The sequence below is a fragment of the Phaethon aethereus genome (assembly GCF_964289735.1).
Source record: "Phaethon aethereus genome assembly, chromosome: 26".
Lineage (NCBI taxonomy): Eukaryota > Metazoa > Chordata > Aves > Phaethontiformes > Phaethontidae > Phaethon > Phaethon aethereus.
This window is the reverse complement of record NC_138602.1, coordinates 4,065,976-4,089,449: the sequence shown is the minus strand read 5'-3', so window position 1 is coordinate 4,089,449 and position 23,474 is coordinate 4,065,976. Positions and strand designations below refer to the sequence as shown.

The following is a 23,474-nucleotide window of genomic DNA, read 5'->3' as shown; positions in this document are numbered from 1 at the left end:
CAAATTCACTATATGTGGCTTCTGATCAGACAGAGTTTGGTTTGTTTTAATCAGTACAACACAAACAAAAGAAATATTTGCCCCAGTAGAACACAGCATATTTTTGTCCACCATCCATCTCTGGAATGAAGAAAATCCTTTGCCATGGAAGAAACTCAGCAATCTTAGTTCTACTGATTGAATGATATGGGAATAGATTTTGACCACTACAAGAGGAGATCCCCACCCCTGCACCGTTCATTTATCAGGCAAACTCCAGTGCAGCAGTGTACTTAGCTCCCACCTACAGCTTTTGGGCCAGTCCAAATCCCTTTTCTTATCTTGCAACTGATCTTGATCTTTGGACTTGCTGAATGGGATGGACAGGATAAAAAAGTAGCACATCCCTGCCCAAGAAATTGGTGGGATGCTTTCTGATGGATGGTGTGGTTCTTCGGTTTATTTCGACACTTACCGTATTCTGCCAAAGCAATGAGAGTCGTCGAAAAGCGATGCTTTCAGCTGCTTCCAGCTGATTTATTTCATCCATTTTTATCTTGTACTTCCTTATCTGTTCCTTTATGAGCATCTCTACACACCTGGACAAAAAGGCAAGAGTTTATTGAGCAGCCTCATACTATGAAAGCTCTGGGGACAACCACCGTGGGATGAGATGTCTCTCCTGGCTTGAGGATGTTTGCCCCACACACACACCACGTGGATGGCACACAATCACAGTCTCCCGATGCATGCCTTACAAGGGGTAGCACTGCATGGTAACAGGGTGAAGAGTCCAACACAGCAAGCAAAACAGGACAGACTGTTACAGGCAATGGCACGTTCTTCCTGGGATAAACTGAGCCTCTCACGCTGACTGTACACAACAATGGTAAGCAAACAGACATTACCATGGCTGCTAACTGCTTCTGCTGCTTCTACCCGCCTTCCCTGTGCTGGCACAGACTGGTAGATATAGAATGAGCCTGCGGCCACCCTTTTCCACCTCTGTGGCCCCATGGGTGAGCAAGAAGTTACAAAAAGCTGTCGTTTGTCAAACTCTGTGTTCATTGGAGGCAGACGCAAGGCCAGCCATGCGGTGAGGATGACGAGGGGCATTCAGAGAGCCAGAGCTGCTGGAGGGTGAGGAGAACAAAGAGGATCAAGGACAGAACCTCTTTTAATTCAAGGAACAACGTAGAACAAATCATCAAGGGTTTCCAAGTATGCAGGAGACAGTTTAATTCTATATCCTACTGTTTATTGCAGCTCATACCTCAGCAAAATATTTAGTGTACAATCCCCCAAAAATATTACCTTGATGTAAAATACAAACCTGATATTTAAGATTTAAAAGGCATCCTATTTTATGCTTTGTAAAGTTGAGACAGGTGGAAGGAATCAGAGAAGGGCATATAAATTGGCAACACTAGCAGAGCCAGAATTTAGCAGCTCTTAACCCTCAGTTTCTTAGCTTGGTATGAATAAGGCTGTAACAAATACAGGTAGTAGCACTGACGTTCCATCATATTTCAAAGTACTACTTTGCAGCAGATTGCTAAAACTTACATGGTTGTTTTTGAAACATCCTTCATGCTGGTTAAAGGGTCAGAGGTATCAGGACAACGCAAGAGGCATGGAGCAAAAACAATGGCCAAGGCATTGGGTGACATACGGTTGACATCTTCGATCAAAGCCACTCTGCAATTCAATGTTCAGGGGGGAAAAAGAAGAAAAAAAAAAAAAAAATTTAAGCAAACCTTGCTAGAATACAAGCAATCTGATCGAACTTTGCCAGAGTTCCCAAACAACATTTAAGGAGGCCTTTAGAGTATTAAGTACGTACAGCAGTTCAAAGAAGTGATTTCACACCTACTAAGTAGACAAAGTTTCATGCATCAGAAAAAGGAACAGGAAGCCACCCAGGTTAAGCTAGTTTGGTAGTCTCTCAAAGTCTGTCTAGTGATTCAGTGCATCCTCTTTAAAAATCCTTTTTCCTTAAGTTCAGAGGGCCACTCAGAAAATTCTCAAGTTCCTTGGATAAGAGCAGCCCCTTTAGCAGTACCCTTTATCCCTGCTCCCAAGCCCAGCGTACGTGCAAGCGTTTGTAATCCTTACACAGTCCCTAGCAAGTATGCCAACATCCTCAGTTCGCTATGTACCCATCCATATAAATCCTGGTGTCAGACAACTCAGCGAGTCTTTCAGATCTACCTTGTCTTCAAAGCTATTTTCACCCAATTTGATACTTCCACCATCTGGTGTGTTTGTAAGCACGCGCCTGTTTTTAAGCACAACTATCAGCTTCAGTTCTTTCCTTTCTAAACCAGCAGCACAATCCCTACACTGACACTCAAGGGCTTTCAGTTTTTAGAGAGCTTCTAAGAGGGACTCAAAAACGTCAAAGGGAATTTCTCTCTAATTTAAGTAATTAAACTCATTACTTGACCAGATGGAAGATGAGTCGCTCCAAGGTATTATGATTTGCTTGTGGAAGCTGTTCGAGGACACTGTAAATGGCACAGAGTTGCTCCTGTTTTTCTGGTAGTTCTGCACAAGGGGAGAAAGCACAAGATCATACTTGCTGTGCAATGCTAGTGGAAAGCCACCAAGCACTTTCTGACATTATCCAAACTGTCTGCAACAAATAGAAATTAAATCCTTAGAAGTCACACAGCCATTTCATTTACTAATTGTACTAACTGGATGTTAAAGTACCCTTCGTGGCACTGCAATTTTCCTACTTTTTCAGATGCTGCTGCTGTTAGGAACCATCAAGTGACACATCAATATCTCGAACAATATTTAGGGTGCCTTACTCCCACTGAAGTTTAATAAATCTAAAAATTTGAGATACCTGGCTAGCTACATCTGGTCCAGAGCATCAAAGAGAAGAAAAAAGAAAAAAAAAAAACCAGCCACAAAAACGGTACCAAGGGAAACTTATGCACATGCTCGCTGTTTTTAGAAAGGGCAGTCGTATAGTGACATTATGCTACAAAAACTGGAATCCTAAAGCAAGGTCAAGTACGCTAGAGGAGAAATTCCCTGAAAAGTGTTTTAAGTAAAATGTCTAAAATCATTGCTGTAAGTGTACTGGAAGGAAGCTGCTTCCCCAACATGAACATCTTAAAGGTTCTTTTCCCAACGACATAGTAAGTTAAAGAAAAGCCATTGCTTCAAACATTTCTAAAACCTACCTACAGCTCGGAGAAAATCATTGTACTGCGCAGATGTCATTAGTGGATCTGGTAGTTCCCGGAGCCATTGCTTAAGGATACCCGTAATAGTGTGAATAGGGTAATTCTCCAGTTTCACTGAGTTTGGATCTGAAAAGAAATGTTTTATTTAGAGCAGTTCACTCCTTTGATGTACACAGTGGGACCCCAACGAAATAACATTAGAAACACTTAAGTCTCCCGTTCACAGAATCCAAGTGGCAATTCTGAAGGGAAAAAAAAAAAAAAGTCTGCTCGTAGTCACTTCTATGTGCTAAGCAGTTTTTTCGAGCCAAGAAAAATAATACAACCTACATGGCCACCAAAAAGATGTTTTTAAGACAGTAAAAAATGGCAGATATTTTCAGATAGAAGAGGATTGCAGGGAAAACCGCTATCATGCAAGTCAAAAGAGTGGATGGACAACATTGCCTGACCTGCTTGCAGCAACTGTTTCAGCTCCTTCATACGATTTGCTGATCCTGATTTCCTGTAAATGCCTTCTGTGTAGAGGCCATGCATCTCCACATACTCTAGCAACTTCTCCATGACAATGGGGACTGAATTTCTCTCACTGGTCAGGGAACTCACACACACTCCAAAATGACGTGGTTCTGCGTCCTGTTCGCTCTGGAATGGATACAGGTCAAGCACTGTGAATACTTGTTCCCAAGCTAGAAAATTCCATTGTTTCAGGCTACAATTAGCTTATGCTTCCAGCAACAAAAGCTGAGGGTTTTATTCTAGCTTGCTACAAGCCTTTTATCATAAGGCAGATTTCCTGAGCTGCAGCAATAAAGAAACTTTATGGTACACATCGAAGGGTTTCTTTAACAGTTTGTCCAACACAGCACACACACTTTCAAGGAGGAGTTCCCAAATTAGCTTGAGTATCACCTTTTAGAAGAGTGTTTTGTTCCTGCAACTGCAAGGCCTGGCTCTGACTATATGCTGCAGAGAAGGGAACTTAAACATTTAAGCAATTTTTATTCAGTCCACTGTTCATTTGCCAAGAAAAAAAAAAAGGCAGCATTTTGCATGCATGACTTGTAGCATCAGAGTAGCACATCCCACATCTACAGTTCTTACCTTTTTGCCACAGGATGTACAGCTGCTCTGTATTTTGGACATGCATTTCTTGTGACAAGTCAACTTGCAAACTAGAGAGAGGAGCAATTGTTACAAACGTTCCAAATCACATAAAAATGCCAAGTATCTTGTCTTCTTCACTTATTATAACCTGCACGTACTGTTCACCAAGCAATCTGCACATACTGTAAACTAAGTGGCAAGAATGAGGTGTTTTCACTCACCACTGCAGAGACAGGCCTTTTCCATGGGCCAGATGTAGGATGAGCAGTGTTCACACGATTGCCGTATGCTCACTTGGTAGTTTGTGAATACATGGCCATTGTGTTCTTCAATCTGGTGGGAGACAGGAATAAACTAATAGACTTTTTTTGCCTTTTAAGAATTATTACTATTATTTAATTAAACTATCTGCCCTATCTTAGATTTTCCACTTTTATGTTACAATTACAGCTGATGGCTTTGACTTCGAAACCAAATTTCACCCTATCTTAAAGCAGTTGGGTTTGCTGGGTCATTTCATAATTGTCTTGTTGCCTTGGTTAAGCTCCATCAGTGCAATACATTAGCTGTAGTTTGTTATTAATACGTAGTAGCTGTTTTCCTTTAAACAGTCCCATTACTGAGAAAGCCATTAGGTTCTAAAAGGTGCTATGGACAAGCAAGAAAATGGTATCCCACCTATCCCTGCATAAGCAAGGTCTTTGATTTATGGAAAAAAGTTTTATATTGTGTCACATCTTTATAAAATAGGCAAGTGATTTCGCACGCAAAATAAAACAACTTCAGTACAAAATCAAGCTCTTTCAAGAGTCTTTTTCTCTGCGTTCTGTGAGCGCAGCTGTGGACTCAGGTTACTACGAAAAGTACTTACCGCACGATCTTGTTTTCTTTTCTTCTTCTGGGCTTTGGTTTGCTGCAATGGAGTACAGAACTGGCATTAGTCTTTAAATTCAGACATTCCATTCCTTCCCCCCCTCTTCAGTTTCCCAGACTCTACTTCACCCCCAAACATTTGGGACACTATATTGCAACTTCAGCCTGGTATGCTTCCTAAAAAGCAGCTGAGCTCATTGCCTGATGACAAAGCAATTCCATCTCTAAAGCCTTCAGAGAACTCTAAGTTTTCACCAAAGAAAATGCACGAACACTTCAAGATTCTGAAATGGTTAAGAGTAAGTTAAATACTGAACAGTTTCAAAAAGGCGTATCAGCATTCAGAATTTATTATACGCATGATGCGTGTATGGAAAGTGTTTCCCAAGTAATGAAAAATGCTATGGAAAAGCTGTCTGAGGTAAGTCAGTGACAGAGTACATTTTATACCTTGGGCTGCTCAGATTCCTCTTTTTTTGTATATCCTCTGATGAATTCATCCAGAAGAGATTGGAAGAGATTCAAGACCAGCTTGACTTCTTTCTCTTCCCTTTTTTTGGCCAGATTTGTAACTAGAAGCTGGTAATTTTCCACCAGATCTTTGTAGCCAACATGGATTTGCCCATTCTAGAGAAAGAGAAAGTATTATTCAGAAGATAGTCTCTTTGGATACAGCTGATACAGTTTGATATTTTTATGTGTTTAACTTCAGAGCTGAGAAAGCACGCTCATGATTAAAAGTAAATGATAACGGGCCGTGACAGAAACAAACTAGCACACTTCCCTAGTACACTGTAGAAGGGTACTTGGCTGAGACAAGGCAGTGCTGGAAGAATATTGGAAAAGCTGTTGGCACCTCTCTTTGGTGTTTAAACACAGCAAGATGAAGAGGCTGAAGACAGCAAAATCCATCCATTTCTAAAAATAAGTTACAGCTGAGTGAATGAGAAAAGGGAAACAAAACAGTCTGCTTAAGATTACAGCGTAACTGTAAAATGTTTTTTCAAGCCTAACATTCAGCTTTGAATTCTCTGATAAGAATTGCTATGTTAAAGAGCTCTAGGTCAAGCATTTAAACTTCGCACGATTCATTTATCGCCTACCAACTTTACAGTTTATTGAGACTTACTACTTACAGGAGCAGAGTACATGGTCTTGATATTTCCTCTGAACTTCTCTGTGGCTTCAAAAAACAAACATTCAACACCAGACTTCTGGGACCTCAAGTCATTGATCTAGAAGGCAAATACATCTGCATCAAATTTCATTAGAACAAGAACATCCAACCAGTGTTAAGTTTCAGTCACCGGGCTTTGTCACCTATGACCATTCCAATTATTTAAAACAACACTTCTTAATGCATTGTGATGATAGAAAAATAGGACTTAGGTAGGTAGGCTCTAAAGAACTCTATTTCCTTACAGCTCAAGCTTTTATTTTTTAAAATACAACTTTTGCTGCTCACTTGTTTGTAAACAAATGAAGAACTAACATGAATGACACCAGGATTTAATGTAATATAATGCAATCAGAGACTTAAAGGATAGAATAGGAAGGGCGTTAATACAGACCTAATTCAGTCAAGCTATCAAATCAATTCCCCTTTGCTTTAAACTACAATATAAACTTGCACATAGAAAAGTCATCTTTAAAATTCCATACAAACAGTGAACATAGACCTGAGTTTTATGATAGTTGAATGCTTTTTACCTTGTTTAGGAGGAACTCATCAAGATGTTTCAGTTCATTGGCATTTGCAATCTCACGGACCATGGAAGCTCGCCAATTCTGAGACACGCTTGAGATCTTGCTGATCTTTATAGTACGGTTCTTCTTCGTTTTACTGCTCTCTTTCACATGGCGCTCCCCTGCCTGGAGACGACTTGGCTGTCCAGAAGAAGCTGGGAAAGAAATTAATTTGTATATTAAAGCAGGATGACTGAATTCTGCAGTATTTGTTTCCATGCAAAACGTTACAGAAAAAATGGATATTAGCAAGCTGGGGATTAAATCACAGAAACTCACCTTCTGAAACTTTTTGGCTTCCTCCTGTTTCTGGAAAGAGGACACAAGATACAAGGGAGAGGCCATCTCCTTCATCAATCACATCAGGACTCTCCTTTGGAATTTTCTTGTCTGGCTTTTTCCCCAAAAGTCTACGCAAAGGACTTTTAAAAGCAGATCTGAAGATAAAAGCAGATACAAGTTTGTCACATTAGTAATGGAAGCTGGCTGTACTACAAGAAAAGGCTCTTTTAACAGTACAGCTAACTTCCACAATAGAATTAACCTCTATTGTGCATATTTCCTCTAAGGTCCAACCTGCAGAAAAACTGAGCAGCAGAAAAAAGGAAAGTCTGAAAGCACACCCAGATATTCTGATATTTACTTGATTAGAGCACTACCTTCAACATACACAGAGACAACACATCATCACCTATCCAAGACATCATTTCTGGCTCAGGACGTCCCTGAATTGCAGAATGCCAGAAGAGCAGGTCAGGGAAACGGCATTACATGCTTGCTGGATTCTTAAGCTTTTTTTTTTTGGTGTCTTTATTTCTCAGTCTGGATGACAGTACAGTATGTGGATCTTTGACCTGAGCCTGTATGGTGGTTCTTAAATTAAAAAGGACCAGTTCAAAGACAAGTGTTATGCAAGCAACAGAGAATGTGTTCCTCAACAGGGTCGGGTATCATGCTTACATTAATATGAAGATCAAGTAAACGAACAACACAGCCACTCATGTAGCTGATGTCAACACATGTGTCTCCACAATCACAGTCTCAAGACGCCCAATTCAAGTACCAGCAGAAAATCGCCCTTTTTTTTTTTTTTTTTTTTTTTTTTTGCGTGTTCTTAAGGGCAGGCCAGTCACAGACAGAATACATACTTGGCATCTATTTGCTGACTTGCTGACTGCATGGAAACTGCTGCATCCAAGGTAGGTAAGAGGTCACTGGGCTTCTTCTGCACAGGATATTTCTTGTTGCCTTTTTCTTCTTCTACCCTATCCGGTGATTGCTACAGTAGAGAGGAGTCATCAAAAAACTACATGTTAAGTGAAATAAATTCTTTAAATGTTTTTAAAAACTAAAATGGTGGAAGAAAGTTTACTTTACCAAGACAAAACACTTTACCCAACAGATATTAGCTAATAGACAATCTGAGTATACATAATGCTTTGATCAAGAGTCTATTTATTAAAAATTAATTTTTCAAATTTTTGTATAATATTTGCTCATGAATTTTTTTACATGGCTATCAAGCCAAAAAAATCAACCTGAGAGGAACACAGGCATACAGAATACACTATAGCCAATTATCAACAAATTTTTAATATTTATAAACAAGGATAATTAAGTATAAATATGCACAATAGCATCAGTACCTGATTCATGGCAAGAGACTGGGCGAGTGTTGAGAGATCACTTAATGAAGATGAATTCCCCTTCTTTCTGTAATGTTAGAAAATTAGTTTCAGATTATATATTTTATAGAAGTCTGTAGCCTCTTAACATTTACCACCTTTTAAAGAACCCACATAGCAATGTTAGGTCTGAGAGAGAATCCTGATCTACTCTTGCAACTCACTTTTAAATGCAAAATGTACTGGAGAAGTAAAAAAGTGGCTATGTCAGATGTCCTGCCATATCAGAGGGATGATGCCTGCAAACTGCAGGTCACTAGAACCTTGTTTTCAATGGACAAAAGACATGTAAAAATAAACTCCAAACACTGTAACTAAAGCCCTGACTCTCCAATTTTAATTCAGCAAGGCAGGCTTTGTATCTTTTGTTAGCTTCTGTAAACATTCTACCCATACAGATTCAACTGCAGGACTGGAAGCCAAGAAAAAGCAGCAGTTGTTCATGGCTCTTATCTCCCGTAACATGTCCAGATGTATAGGCTATCAGGAGTTCTCCATCTATTGTTAAATATTAGATACCTGTTTTCTGAAAAAGTCAAACTAATTAGGAAGCTGCCCTTACTCTAGCTGATCCTGAGGAGACTTATCCGCACGTGTCCTTTCATCCAAAGACTGACTCAGCATATCATTCCGACCGGCATCAGACTGTCTCTTTCCTTTCCACTTCTCTCTCTTGTACTTTAGTTTCCCTGGGTCATCCACATATCTTTGGATTGGGGAAGAAGTGGGACTATCCAGATCTTTGGTTGCCTTCTGAACAACACGTTTGTTTTTATCTGTCCAGCATTCAGCTGGAGTTTGAAATCTCCCAGCAGCAGAGAGCGTATTATGAAGATTCAGTGCAAGATTTGTTGGCCTTTCAGGGCAGTTAAAGCTTTGGCTGCTTTTTATCTGGTTATTTTGATTCCCTTGTGTTTTCATTTTATCAACTGCCTTATCTGCTTCTGATACAGGTGGTTGCTCAGGAATAGAACTACTTTCTTTTATCTCACTTGACAGTGGCATGTCTGAAAGAGCTTTTTCTTCACTTGGACTTCTCTCTCCCTCGCTGCCTCCTTGAAGGATAGTATCTTGTGCTGTGGATTTCTTTGGCACTGGAACAGTTTCCAGAGCCTCTTCAGAAGAGGTTTGTTCCCCATGGCACAGTAAAGATGATCCTTCGAAGGAAAACAGGACATGCTTATTCTGTAACTCGTTATGTTCCAGCCCCCTCTGCCGGCGCGATTCACGTTTCTCCCGGCTGTTTGTTACTTTCTCAGAGCCCTCTGTCACATTCTTCAGGGGTAATGTGGCTTTTTCAGACGAGCTCAGGTTTTCAGCTTGCTCATTTGGAGTTTGACCTCTGTCCCCAACAGCTTGATCCAGCTCCGATTTGTGTTTCACAGGCAACTGATCTGTTGCTGGTTCACTGTGCTCATCCTTGCTCATATCATTCTCTCTGTCTTGATCTTCCTGCATTTCTCTCTGCTCTTCTTTGGCTTTCTGCTTTTCTGTAGCCATTTTCTGAAATCTGTTAAGAATCCGTAAGATGAACACACAAATATTTAATGCACAGCTGTCAAGAAAAGTACCCAACTGCTTAAATGCAGCCTAAATAGCAATACAGACACAAAGCACAAATACACTTACAGTCCCAGTATGACTGCATGGAGGTCTGCTTATTAGGACTGACACGCATCAGTGTGGCTCAGCCGAGTAACGCTCAAGTACTAAGCACTTAACCAGCTTCGACACACCACTGCCCGTTTGATACTGACTGCAGTGTCACATGCTAATAACTACCTTTAAGTTCTTCACTAAGTCAACGTATCACACAGAAGCTAAGCTTGGCAGGTGAAGCCAAGTAGCCAAGTGGTTAAAACGCATGTTTTCGTATGATACTGCTCCTCTTCCTTTACCTTTTGCGCTGCAGATGCCCTCTGACCACAGCTTGCAGGAGACAAATTCTCCTCTTCTGCTGAAGGTAGCATTTTCTCTCCCTGTATCTTCGCCATGCTGACTGAATATAAATGGCAGCATTATTCCTCTGCAGCGCCATCCTAACACAACGGGAACGCCAGCAAGCCTAAGAAGGGAGATTTCTAAAGTAACGGGGGGGTACTTGAAGGTGGGCAGTGTTATTTGAGGGGGTTGATTGGTTTGTTTGGAAAAGAAGATTGACAATTCTCAAAGATACCTGTAAAACAATGGCTGCCTGCCTTGTTCTGAGAAAGCGTCTCCTTTCTAAAACCATCCTGAGCCAGCTCTGAAGGAGAATGATTTTCCTGATCACTTCTTTGTGTAGTGTATCCTGTAGTATCTGCCGTTCAGCCTCTTTCATAAAAACCTGCTCAGTTAAAGAAAAGTTCATCAATAAACAGTTAACAGGAGCCTTCCAGCCCCCACTGGAGGCATCTCCACAAGTTAAAAAAATGAGAATGGTAATTCTTATTAGTGAACCAAACCTTATCAGCTGGCAGCAACTAACATGCCCAATAAGTAAAAGTCCTTTTGTTCTACCAAATCTCAGTGTTTAGATTCTAAAACAGACAACTGTATTTAGAGCCTTCAAATCATAGAACCCTTCTAAAATTAACACACTGACCTGTTTGAAAAATGCCAATAGCTAACAATTTCCCAAAAGTAATATCCATACAATATAGAATTGTACCATGTTGCAAGAGGGCAGGCTGGCATCAACAAGGCAACTACTAACATCTGTGTCAACCTTTAGAAGAGTTAAAATAGCTAATTTAAATACAAAATGCAGAAAAGAGCAACACCTGTAAATGAACTGCACTAAATTTTGCAGTATTTCTTATTGGCTTACTGAAAGTTTCACAGACCTTGGTCATCCCTATTTGATAGTAGTTTTCATCCAGTTTTAGTTTATTCAAATAAACACAAATGTCTTCTTTGGAGGCTTTGGCATTTTTGGGCAGTAACACCTGAAACTGGTCTATGAATTCCTGTAAAAAGCAGAGACAGCAAGAGATCAAAGTTCAAAAGCAATTCACATGTTTAGAGTTTTAACTAGATTTCTAAACTTAAGCAAAGACATCTGAGCTATAGGGGTTTGAAAGTACTTATTTCTCACTCCAAATTGAGCTATTTTTTCCTAGTCTGTAAAATGTAAAAAAAAAAAAAGAAGTCTGTAAAATGTAAAAAAAAGTCTTCATTCAGCTTCCAGTTAATGGTAACGAACACCTATATGTGACCTGTAAAGCTACATGCACATAGTATTTAAGGGAAAACTTATTCACATATGGAGACAGTAACGTGCAGCACTGATTGCTTATACAGCCCTCGGAATGCTTTCCTTCGTGCAACAAGTAGAACAACTTACTGGTAGATGACTCGCACAATATTTTAGACTACAACTTGTTACCATGCAGACTCTGTCAAAACGACACTGAATTTTTACAGTTCATCCCAAGTTGTCGTGAGCTTCATACGAAGAGAGACACAAAAGACTCTGAGGCAATGCATGTTTTTTCCAAAAGAGCAGATATTTCTGAAAGCATAATCCACTTCCACATACCTGGAATGTATATTTGGCACTGTAGCCCGATCTTCTGATGCGCACAGTTTCTAGCATGCCAGTGTATCTTAACTGTTGAAGCACCAAGTTTTCATCAAAAAGCATCTCTTTCTGAAAAAGATCAGCAGCCAACAGCTGGTAAATGCCTCAAGAGCCCTATTTCTGCCCAGCGGAGAAAGCATATTCTGTTTTCACACCCCATTTACCTTTCACCTTCATGCTGAATGACAGTGGACAAGTCAAAAGAGGTACACTACAAGGCTAGAAGACTTAGATCCTCAGCAGTCAGAGCAGCTCAGCTCTTAAGGCAGTCTTACCTTCTCAGCATTGGAGCGGATGCAACGGATGAAGAATGGCTCAGCTTTACCCAGTGTCTCCAGTAACTTATTAAGTGAAGTCTGTAATTAAATATTCAGAAACATTTTTTTTTCTTCATATATCAGCATTTTGAATTGCAATTGACAGCAGTACAGCTTAATCCTCAGAAATAAGGTTCTTCCAGGTCTGACGGGTAAATAAACCCTACGGAGGTTTTCCCATACTGCACAGCAGATCCCTGTATTTGTTTTTACTTTTTCTCAAGATAATGAAAAGTAGGGTTTGCATATGCTGTTACAACAGTGCTAGATCTGTATACAAGAATGAGGCTGATCGTACAGAGAACTAACACATTTCATAGCTTAAGGATAATCTCTAAATGCAGTTTAACTTTAGTCAAGTAATAAACCTTACTTCAAACAAATCCCAAGAATAAAAACCATTTTGTTTTTCAAGCAAGATCAGCCTAGATCAGACCAGGAAGGTCTGTTCCCAAGAGGTCAGGGTGCATGCAGAGCTGTGTACCACTACATCAGTCACCTACCTGGAACTGTGCACTTATGCTAGGCGGTTTCTTCTTTTTGTGTAAGTGCAAGAGGGATTTTGTAGTTCGATCATGCAGAGTCATGCTTACTATTAGTTTCAGAGATTTGGAATCCAGCAAGTTCTAGAAGAAAGTTTTCATAATCAACAAAGTACTAGTCTCTTAACTGAAGGGGAAATATTTCCATCTGCATCAAAATGAGTTAGAATGAAACCAGCTACCTAGAGCTCCACATTCACATGTTACACGTCACCACTATTTCTATTTTGGACCAAAATAATCTCGTAAGAGTGAAACTTTTACATTGCCCCATCCCAAGAGTGTAAGGCAAACAAGGTGAATTCCATAATCACTGTGTTTGCCTTCAACGACTTGATTAGAAATGGCTTTATGTATTTACGGCACATGTAATTAAACTGATGCCAAATCACAGTTTTTTCCTCTTCAGCAATTCTTATAAAGGTGAACATTTACCTATCCTTTAGATTGTCAAAAAGGTAGTTTTAGAGGATAAACAATACAACCTCCCTACATTATGAAACAGTATTTTCTGAAGTGAGTTCTGTCAATCAAAATGAATGTTCACAGTGAAAAAAAGACGACAAACCAAAACAAAACCCAAGATAAATGTAAAATTCACTGAATAACTTTACCTTGGGAATGATCTGCTTTTGTTTGATACCTCTACTTTTCCTGTTAAAATATTAAAAGATAATTTAGGAAAAAAAATACACATGATTTTTGGTTATTTCAGCAAGCCAGAAGTTGGTGCAATTTATGAGACGAGATGAAGGACAGGAAAAAATTAGCACAACAGCATCAGGGTGTTTTCATGCACATCTCTTACAAGTGATCAATGCAAGAAATGCAAACTGCTTCGCAACTTTTTTTTTTTTTTTTTTTTTATTTTATAAACTCTGTAGGTATTGGAAGCTTTCAGAAGTGAAACATTTCCTCTAAAGTTAAAGCTATTAAAAACTGCACTGTTACATAAACTATTTTTGGGCACATTATTCTATTTAGCTAACTGTAGAGTCATTGAACTCTCGTCATAATACTGAGGCACTAGCAGATAAAAATACTTGATTCAGATGTTACTGCTGCTTGCACCAGAACCCCTGTTAAAGTACTTAACTGCTCACAGAAGGACAACACATGCTCCAGCGCTCCACTTACAAATTCTGATACACCTGAGCTCATCCCCAGAATCTCCTGGGCACTACACAAACCTCAAGCATAGCTCTCATCCACACACAGTGAACCAGAAGCTGTCAGAGACAAGGCTGTAGTTCACATCCTCCTAAGTTTACACTTACTTATTATACAACGGATCAGACTGATTTTCTTACACGTGCGTAGGTGTGCACACGTGAAGAGTCTTAACCCAGGAATATACGTAGCATTGGCATCCTGAATTTCAGAGAACCGTTAGTTATAACTTTTCGGAGATTTCGTTGTTTTGCAGCAAACTACAAGCTGTACTACACACTTGGGTTTTAAAGCAAGTTCACATAAAAAGTTGGTTTAACTTTCAGTTAATGCAATGAAGCAACAAAGCATTCTCTATAGCCTTTATATTTTTTAGAAGGAATTGTTTTATTCTTAATTGTCTTGTTCAGCTTTTGGCAGAAGACAAACTTGGGACAAGTGTATTTTCTATGGACTAGAATAACTGCTCGGTTATTGTTGCACTTTCAAAGCAATACCTAGAGCACCAGAACTCACATGAAGTGGGAGCGGTGTTGAAGTCGACTGAGTGACCGAAGCAGCTTACAGGGATCACCCCCCTGCCACGGAAGTCCTTTTATACTTGCGATGATTTGTTCATGCATGTCTCTAAAATGATTCACAGCAAAACAAAGATGGCAAACAAAGATACACAGCCATGAGGGAGGGGAAAAAAAGGAGTTAAAAAAACCAAGAGACCCCATCACCAAGTGTGCTCCAAACAGCAGCAGGTCAATCCCAGACTACTTTTTTCTAAGCACAAATGATTCTGATGTCAAGTCAGCACTTTCTACTCTGTCAGTGCCCTAAAATTTAATTACCAGGGTCTCGTACTAAACTTACTCTCTAATTTCACCTTTTCATGTAAATTCTTGAGCCATCAATTCAGAAAAGAGGGAAATTTAGCAAAATGTACTTAATGGGCAAGGAAGCTTTTTGTTAAGTAGCCTTTTCAGATAGATATAAAAGTTTCTCTATAATCAAGCAGTAAATATTTTTATATATAGAATTTACTACTAAAATGAGGCTGCTGAAGCAGACTTACATCAGAAAAGTAAGCTAAAAACTAGCTATTACAGGAATACTTGATGAAATTTTGTTTTTCGTTTCCATTTCAAACTTATTCACATGTTTAGCTGGTCAAAGTAAGCCTGGGATGGTCCCCAATTCGTGGCAGATTCCATTTTAAGCATGCACCGTGCTTGTGAAGTGTTGTGTCTTGGCACAGAACTTACCTTCTTTACTCTCCAGAGAGGCACAAACCAAAAATAACAGAAGTGTAAGAATCACTTCTGACTGTTAGATACTATCACCCTTTTGAGCTGCTCACTGAGGCAACAACATTATTACAGACAGTTCCTTACTTCCCATGGTACCTCTGAACATTTTTCAATATCAAGGTTTTGTTTTAAGATATCACAAGGAAACAGATATATTACGCTATGACCAATCCATTCACCCAAATTGTATCTTTAGTTCTAAGTTGCCACAAGTGACGGAGACTGTCCAGGACGAAGTAATTATGAAGTAGCACGAAGTCACTACTTCATGTGTACTTCATGGCTTCGCTTTTACACAGAGCATGCTCAGAAGGTCAGTCTGTCCAGGAATGTGCCTCCCTGGTATTTAAGTGCGGGCCTATTTCTACTTACTTCTTGTTTTCATAAAAAGAAATGATGTCTTCAAAAGCATTTATATCGAAATCCTCAGAACAATCAAATGAGAAATCAAGCATTGAGCAGCTGCAAAAGGAACATGTATAAAACCTAAATACTCCATAGAAAGGCAAATATGCCTATACAGAGCCACACGTGGAGGCAGTTCTGTAGGACTTGCCCTGCCGCCTAATCATGTCATATGGCTTCAATAAACATGAGTGCTCCTATGACTCCTTCAGTGACACAGACTGGCTGCAGAGGAACACACAATGCTAAAAAAACCATACACAAAGTACAGACAGAGAACTCAAAAACCCCGTGGTAAATGGACCTGAGGCTACGTCACCAACATTTGGTAGTACTGGGTCTTACATAAAATAAGCTACAGTATTGTTTTGATAGTATTAAAGAGGCCCAACAAAAGAAGACAGAAGAAATAAAACTTGCTATCCTTCTTGAAAGATGTGGTTGACATCTGATACAGGAAAACACGCTCAGCAATTCACGCCTTTTCCCTGATATGGGTTCAGTATGTGTTTCTCACCGATAAACTTTTTCTACTGGTGTATTTGATCTCTGGAGTTCTCCAAGGGGAACTCTGGGTCCTTGACGTACCACTCCTGTTGTGAAATAATCAACAAGTTGAATTTTGACAAAGCTATGAGCACAACAGACAAAAAAACCCCACTAACTGTAACAAGCAAAATATCTATCCAAGGGCCTGGAGTTTTTGTCTTTAGCTGTCAAGCTAGACCACTTTGTTTCTCAAATTCCCTACTACTAGAAAGTAAACTGCAGCTGCTTAGAAACGCTTTTCAAAATTAGTATTTAACCCTGAAAACTCATTTGAAACTTCAGGGAGGTCTGAGAAGATCAAAACCAGTGATAAGACAAGCATGCATACTAGAACTAGTACTACCTTCCCCAACTTTTACAAATAAGACTTGAAATTTGGCACAGCCTGCTGGAAATGGTGCACTTGTTGCAGGAGAAAGTCTGAATAAGCTCAGATAAAACAGTGACAATCTCTTCGGTGTGTGAATGCTAAGCCATTTTCACAAGTCAGTTTTGTCCTTAGTACCAAACCAAGATAGCATTTGGATAATAAGGTTTGGCCATCAACTGGTTCTGTCAACAAGCACTAATCAATTGTACAGTATTTGAAAGCGTTTCCAGACCATTTTTTCATACCATACCTGCCGTTTTTTGAGCTCTCTGGCGTCCAGCTTCTGCAAAGACAGCCATTGCTTGAACAGCTGCCCGCAGAACTGCCCAACGGAACACAGCTACAGGGTCCATTCCTATCAGCTCCCTAACATAAGCACTGTCACTGCTTCGTAGTAAAGCAACAATATCTGGTCTCATGTAATCCATATTTTTCTCTCTGAAATCCTGCAAAACAGGAACATTGAACCACAAGCTCTCAGGAAAGCTGTGTTTTGACCCAAGATATTAATGGCTATTCAGAATAATTCATTATTCTAAACAATTCTCACTATAGCGAGCATTATCTTAAAGTCTAGACCACCACCAACCACCTAAAGTACATCTGAGGACACATCTGATCCAGCCCATTCCCAGCAAATTTTCTACATCCTGACAAAAACTATCAGAAAGGTAAGGAAATTTTTTTTGTGGCCATCAGATCTATCACCTACTTTTATCTGGTATTTTACTTTCCCAGCAAAGTGTCGAATAATAAAGGCAGGCTCCATCACTGGGGTTCCAACAAAAAACTTGTTCTCCTCATGCTGCTGTTTGAATTTTGCAAGTAGAGTTTGGTTGGTGGCATGTGGAAAACTAGGAATACAAAACAAAAGAGGTCAGCTATTTTTCTCCAAATATAGGTACGTTTATTGAGGTACAAGGTGACAGACTAAAGGGCACCTACTGATCCTTGTGGAAAGTATTTTCTATTCCAAGATCTCTATATTGTAATTGAGATTTACACACCTACTTTGAGTATTAGAGGTGGGCTTAATTTCTGGACTAAAACCAAACAGTTCCACACATAGTAGAATATTCTGAGGTTTCAGCATATGTCAATGCCTTCTCCCGTTTCACCAGTCAAATTTAGTTAGCACCACATTAACTATTTACCGCATTTACTACTTAATGTTCCAAAGACTTATATGCATACATTGTACTTTAATTGTAATTCCATGGTAAAACACAAAACGTGAAAGTTTCTAAGTCTGCTTAAGCCAAAGTTCAGTTTTAGCATCTGTTTATATCACCACCCTATTGGAGTCATTAGAAGCAAACTAGAGTGTAGATCAAAGTCATAAGATGACCCTTTGCTTCCCACAACATTCCTCTCCTTTTTAAAGCGCTGTGTTTCTGTTCCCTTCCACAGTCCTTCCCTCCTCCCTGCCACACATTTTTTTTTTTTTCAGAAGACGTTTGTTGCTTACTTGCTTTCTTCATCCAGAAGATAGAAGAGGCCAGTGGGCTTCTTGCTGATTAAGTGAATGCAGGCCACATTATCAGTATAGTCAATATTGTGCCAAGTGATCCCTTCACTCTTATATTCCTCCTGTGTAGCTCAAGAAAATTCCCTCATCAGTACAGTGCCCTGACCTTTAATGTCCTGTGGTCTAAGTGCTTATAAGACATCCTGGAACAGCTATGGCAAGTTGAGTTTGTTAGTTCAGGCAGCAGAAACAAAAATAAGGAAAAACTTATTTATAAGAACAGAACAGCAGGCATATTGGATCAGATCAAAGGTCCACTTAGGCAAGTTACTCAACAACAGATGCTTGGGATAAAACTATTTAAAAATCAAAACAGTGAAAAGAATGTTTTGCTGTGCCTTCCCAGCAATCAGCAGTCCACAAACTTGGAGTTAGACATTACATCTACATCACGACATTAAAACCCTAGGTAGACATACACTGGAGGAATTTAAGTCTATTTTTCTCTTCCATAGTTCTTGTGTTATGAGAATTGACAAATATTTGATATTAAGTTCCAGAATTTCCAATCACAACGTCAGACGAAATAACAGAAGTTTCAAAACAGGCAGGTAAGCCCTACACAACATCAACACCAGAACTTCCCTAAGGAAGCAACGTATATCGCTTAGGTTCGGAAAATTCGGAGCGTGCTCTGAGAAGAGAATACGAAGCTCCTCTGCTGAAATGACAATGCATCAAATGCTTGACATGACAAGCTTCCCATTAAGAGATGGAACCAAAAAATCAGTTTTTCTTAATGCTGTAAATGCCCACAGAAAAAGCTAATGAGGTACTAATGTAAAAAAAGATATCGCACAGAAAATTAAGTAAGTTTTATGTTTAGCAAAAGACAAAGAGCACCTCTCACTATTCAATAAGATGATGATAAGAAATGGATTATTTTTAAGTAGGTAGAATTCAGTCTGCCTAATGACAGGCTGCTTAGTGTGCACGCCACATTACAGAACTGAAATGCCATTCTCCACAGACAAAAAAGCCTTTCTTTAAAAAGACATAGAGATCCCCCCCGAGGGCCCTCATGCCGCAAGAGATACAGGAAATGGGTCATTCAAGGATTAAGCTTATTTGGAAAAATGGCATTAGAAAAAAGAAAACAATGTAACTATTTACTTTAGTTAGCCTGGATAGTACTTCTGACATAGGTTACAAAACAGGGACCTCAACGTCATGTTTACATACGAAGTTTGTGTGTTTGGTAATTTTCTTCTCTTTAAAATGCTTGTTTAAAGTTATGTACAAGTTGATGACAAAATATCACATACTACAAAATGACTTCTCTGGTCACTCTACTGAAAGAAAGAATAATGTTTTAGGACAAACCAGAAAAAAAAATCCCCGTCTAGAGCGGGGAAAAAAACCAACCCAAACCTCAGTCTAGAAACAGGACCTGTTAGCTCTTGCAGCACTCAAAGCACTCTATAAGAAGATGACACCATCTGCGAACAAGTAAATCAACACATGCCAGTAGTATCAGGATTTCAGAACCACTGCCAAGATCAACACACTACAGTCAGGTGGAAGGAGCAAAGACTGGTTATTAAATATTTACAAACTGACAAAAAGAAGAGAAACTGTTTCCCAACCCTTAAAAAAACAAAACAAAACAAACCAACACAAAACCAAACCTGAAACAAACACTTCATCTACGGATTTTTGAAGTTTACAGTTTCACCTGACTTCTGTCTGGGGTTGCCTGAATGTCCTTTTAGTTTCTTGCAGTCAAGCAGAAACTTAATGCTAGCCCTCTGAAGAAAGAGCCTGCTACCATTAGCATACGTAGAGCACTAAGTACAGCAAAGCTGCAACCTTCAAGCAATACCATAATAAGCAATAATAAAACAAGAAAGAAAAAAAAATAAGGCTTTTGGAAGTATATTCAAGCAGTTGTAAAAATTATGCCATGAGATTCCGCCGAATAGTGGCTAAGTTGTGTAATATATGAGCACTTGATCAAAACAAGTTTCTGTTTCAGCAACTCTGGTTTCTTACCTGTTCCAATTTGAAAATATGCTGATTGAAATAATACTGAAGCTGCTCATTTGCATAATTTATACAGAACTGTTCAAAACTGTTGGTTTCAAAATCTTCAAATCCAAAAATATCAAGTACACCAATGGACAAACACTAAAAGAAGATACAGAAATCTAGTTAAGCAATCTGTCATACAGCGACTTAACCCACAACAGCCAACCATTACAAAAAGCGCTGCAGTGTATGCTACTCGATTTTGAATATTTAACAGTTATGTCTATCGTGAAAACAGAGACAATTAAATATTACCAAGAAATTTACCATGGACTTCAGAAGAATCAACATTTATCCCAGACATCTGAACATGTCATCTATAGCGTTGTCTGTTAATTCTAAATACTCAACTGTCTACAAAAACTTGTTTTTGTGAGGAACTTACTGTAACAGATTCCTCCATGTCTTTCTTATTAAGGAGGGCATGATTAATTCGCAGAACAATCCAATCAAACAGAGCACTGTATAAGGACTTTGCCATTGAATCGCGAGCCGTTATTGCCTGCAGATGAAACAATGATCAGAACTTTGTTTTAAAAAAAAAACATTTCTATTTCAGACCAGTGCCAAAGGTTACAAGCCTGAGACAAAAAACCCCCAAAATTTTCGTTTAATGCTAACTTCTAACTTTCCAAACACCCCTCGCTAAATACAAAAGTGTACCAAATTAGCTTTTTTATCCCAATAAAGCAAGTTCCAGTCATTTAAAATCATTCTATTAGTGCTCTTTTACTCACCTCATTGAGACTATATGGCAAAATAAGCTTATCATTAGCAGTCACAGTTTTTCTTTTTGTTAGCACTTCTACTAGAATTTCTCGTTTAACCTTCAAAACAAGCAAGAACAAGAGTTACTGTCACCCTCAAACTCCCCAATGAGCAATTGGAAAGCAACAGCGGACATTACAATTTCCTCAGAGAAGCCCAAGCTCTTTAACAACATCTGCGTTTATCATTCAAGAACTTCTTTAAGTTATTCTCAGCTTAGATTAACTTAGATGTTTCCCTATGGTATCAAAGAACACATGTCCACTAAATTTATTCCTGCTCAGCATTATGATTACTGAGTAAACAAATTCAAGTTTCATGCTATGGGCTGCATTCCATCCCTGACCCCGATAATTTCCCTAATTTCATCCATTTTCCCTCCCATAAGATAAACGTTGTGGAAGTCGCATAAACCAGATCTATATATAGCAAACTGGGCAACAAGATATTCATGTAAAATGCTGAGGTAGAGCATGACAAAAAGGTATACGAAACATTAGCTCTAAAGAGAAATACTTTACTTTCAAGAGCTGGGAAAGGATGTCCAACACTTCAGGAGGTCCTACGTCCAACCCTTCATCACGACCTGTAGCTTTCTTCTTGTATGTAACGTTGCCCAAATAAAGAATAGCTGAAAGTATTGAAAAAATCCTAAGGAAGAAAAATTGAATTTTATAAGAATTTTCCTTATGAGGTCATTATAACAGGTTAGCAGACTCAATTCTACCTCAGGAATTTGCCCATAAGCCCTCAAATACTCAGCTCTCCCTGCTTCCTACCGGACTAAATGTGATCCCAACACATATACAGCTTATTGCAATCAATGAACATTAACTAGCTATTAGTAACAAAAGCTTAAAGGATTCTACTTACTGTTTTTTTGTTGCTGAAAGGAAGCCAACCATCTCCATGGCTTGTTTTAATCTTTCGAAATCATGTCGGAGATCTTCCCCATCTTCAATTTTCAAGTTATGCTGTGAAGACAGATCCATAATTAAAGGCAAAGAATGAAGCCCAAACACCACAAGGAAACAAGTATAATCTGTTCAGCTTTCTTTCATCTTTAACACAACAGACAGAAAACACTTATCAATGCATTCGTAAATCCAGATTACCTGATTGAGGTAGAAATAATCTTCGGGTTGCTTGAGGTGAAATTCTTTACGCTCTTCCTCATTGACTCCAAGTAGCAAATAATAAAAGACATGGTAGTTCCTGCAAAGTCAATACATTTATCTTTCATGAAAATATAATGGTTTGTCTTTTATTCTAAATACTTTAAATGCTCTTAAACTCTTGCACTGATTATGATTGTGCTAGTAAACTGTACTAATCTCTTACCTTTCATCTTTTTCTTGAGAAACGAGACGAGATTTTTCAAGCAGGTATTTTTCAACAACAGCCCTGAAGAGCCATAAAAAAATGAAAAAAGCATGAGGGCAAAAGAAAAGATCTCACAAAACATCAGGCAGCAACTGCCAAGGGAGTTCAAATAATTAAACCTGCACGAGAATACACAAGAGACTATCTTATTCACTATCTCAAATCTAAACCAAAAAATTCAGTATGCACTATATTGTAATTGGAACAAAGAGGAACACCTATCTTTAGTGCTTGGTTTTAGTAGACATAACTGGAAAAAGGCAGACGAAGCTAGAAAATTGCTAATGAAAAATTCTAAGAAGAAACGAGATATGTAGAGCGCTAACAATCTGTTATCTACTCCAAGATTAACAGTTTTCTGACAAGGAATGCAAAGACTACGAGACCCCAAAAATGTACTGGATAAGTGTCTGATTCTCAATCTAACAACTTTGATCGATTTTTATAACATTATACATGTCAGCCTAAAATGGAAGCCAGACAGAAAACCCCTTACAGTTTGACAAAGTAATCTCCTAAATGGTAATCTAAACTCCTTGACATGGGATACAACAAATGAGGCCAAAGTTTGAGCAGCCTTTTCTCACGCTGAAGACAAAACAAAAGTGTTCAAATTGTACCAATCTCCTGAGCTAGTCTTACTTCATCTGAAAAGATGCCAATTTTGTTCAGAACGACACTCAAAACAAAAGTGGTACAGAGTTCCCCGTCATTTATGTTACTGCCATTTTGTAGACAGCAAACATGAAGATGAGCCAAAGGAAAGACAATGGAGCACAAAAGTCAACGATAGCTAGTGACACTCCGTAGTGCAGCGAGCTTCAGCTTCAGGCAGAATTCTATACCAATATTACGTATTATGGCATCGAACCTAGCCTAGCACAGGTACATCTTGACAACATGTGTGACATACTGCTACAAATTTTGCAGATACAAGTGTTAAAAATTTCAGATGCATTTTACA

General features: G+C 38.9%; 1 protein-coding gene across 1 annotated transcript in view; it reads right to left on the bottom strand.

Moving 5' to 3' along the window:
* MYO9B (myosin IXB) overlaps nt 1-23,474 on the bottom strand; it is a gene marked incomplete at its 3' end in the record, with an annotated part of 35,129 nt that overhangs the window by 1,709 nt on the left and 9,946 nt on the right. The window contains exons 3-37 of the mRNA XM_082010955.1: nt 22,469-22,531; nt 22,243-22,342; nt 22,001-22,101; nt 21,649-21,778; nt 21,097-21,186; nt 20,745-20,861; nt 20,324-20,458; nt 18,272-18,393; nt 17,516-17,657; nt 17,054-17,249; nt 16,402-16,477; nt 15,852-15,941; nt 14,698-14,808; nt 13,626-13,665; nt 12,973-13,095; nt 12,428-12,508; nt 12,111-12,221; nt 11,416-11,538; nt 10,767-10,916; nt 10,489-10,655; nt 9,153-10,100; nt 8,552-8,618; nt 8,054-8,184; nt 7,185-7,342; nt 6,870-7,060; nt 6,296-6,394; nt 5,610-5,786; nt 5,158-5,199; nt 4,508-4,619; nt 4,284-4,354; nt 3,632-3,824; nt 3,177-3,305; nt 2,421-2,526; nt 1,546-1,677; nt 455-578 (exon numbers count right to left, since the gene is read on the bottom strand). Of these exons, the coding sequence (XP_081867081.1) occupies nt 455-578; nt 1,546-1,677; nt 2,421-2,526; nt 3,177-3,305; nt 3,632-3,824; nt 4,284-4,354; nt 4,508-4,619; nt 5,158-5,199; nt 5,610-5,786; nt 6,296-6,394; nt 6,870-7,060; nt 7,185-7,342; nt 8,054-8,184; nt 8,552-8,618; nt 9,153-10,100; nt 10,489-10,655; nt 10,767-10,916; nt 11,416-11,538; nt 12,111-12,221; nt 12,428-12,508; nt 12,973-13,095; nt 13,626-13,665; nt 14,698-14,808; nt 15,852-15,941; nt 16,402-16,477; nt 17,054-17,249; nt 17,516-17,657; nt 18,272-18,393; nt 20,324-20,458; nt 20,745-20,861; nt 21,097-21,186; nt 21,649-21,778; nt 22,001-22,101; nt 22,243-22,342; nt 22,469-22,531 (4,948 nt within the window). The remainder of the gene's footprint in view (nt 1-454; nt 579-1,545; nt 1,678-2,420; nt 2,527-3,176; nt 3,306-3,631; nt 3,825-4,283; nt 4,355-4,507; nt 4,620-5,157; nt 5,200-5,609; nt 5,787-6,295; nt 6,395-6,869; nt 7,061-7,184; nt 7,343-8,053; nt 8,185-8,551; nt 8,619-9,152; nt 10,101-10,488; nt 10,656-10,766; nt 10,917-11,415; nt 11,539-12,110; nt 12,222-12,427; nt 12,509-12,972; nt 13,096-13,625; nt 13,666-14,697; nt 14,809-15,851; nt 15,942-16,401; nt 16,478-17,053; nt 17,250-17,515; nt 17,658-18,271; nt 18,394-20,323; nt 20,459-20,744; nt 20,862-21,096; nt 21,187-21,648; nt 21,779-22,000; nt 22,102-22,242; nt 22,343-22,468; nt 22,532-23,474) is intronic.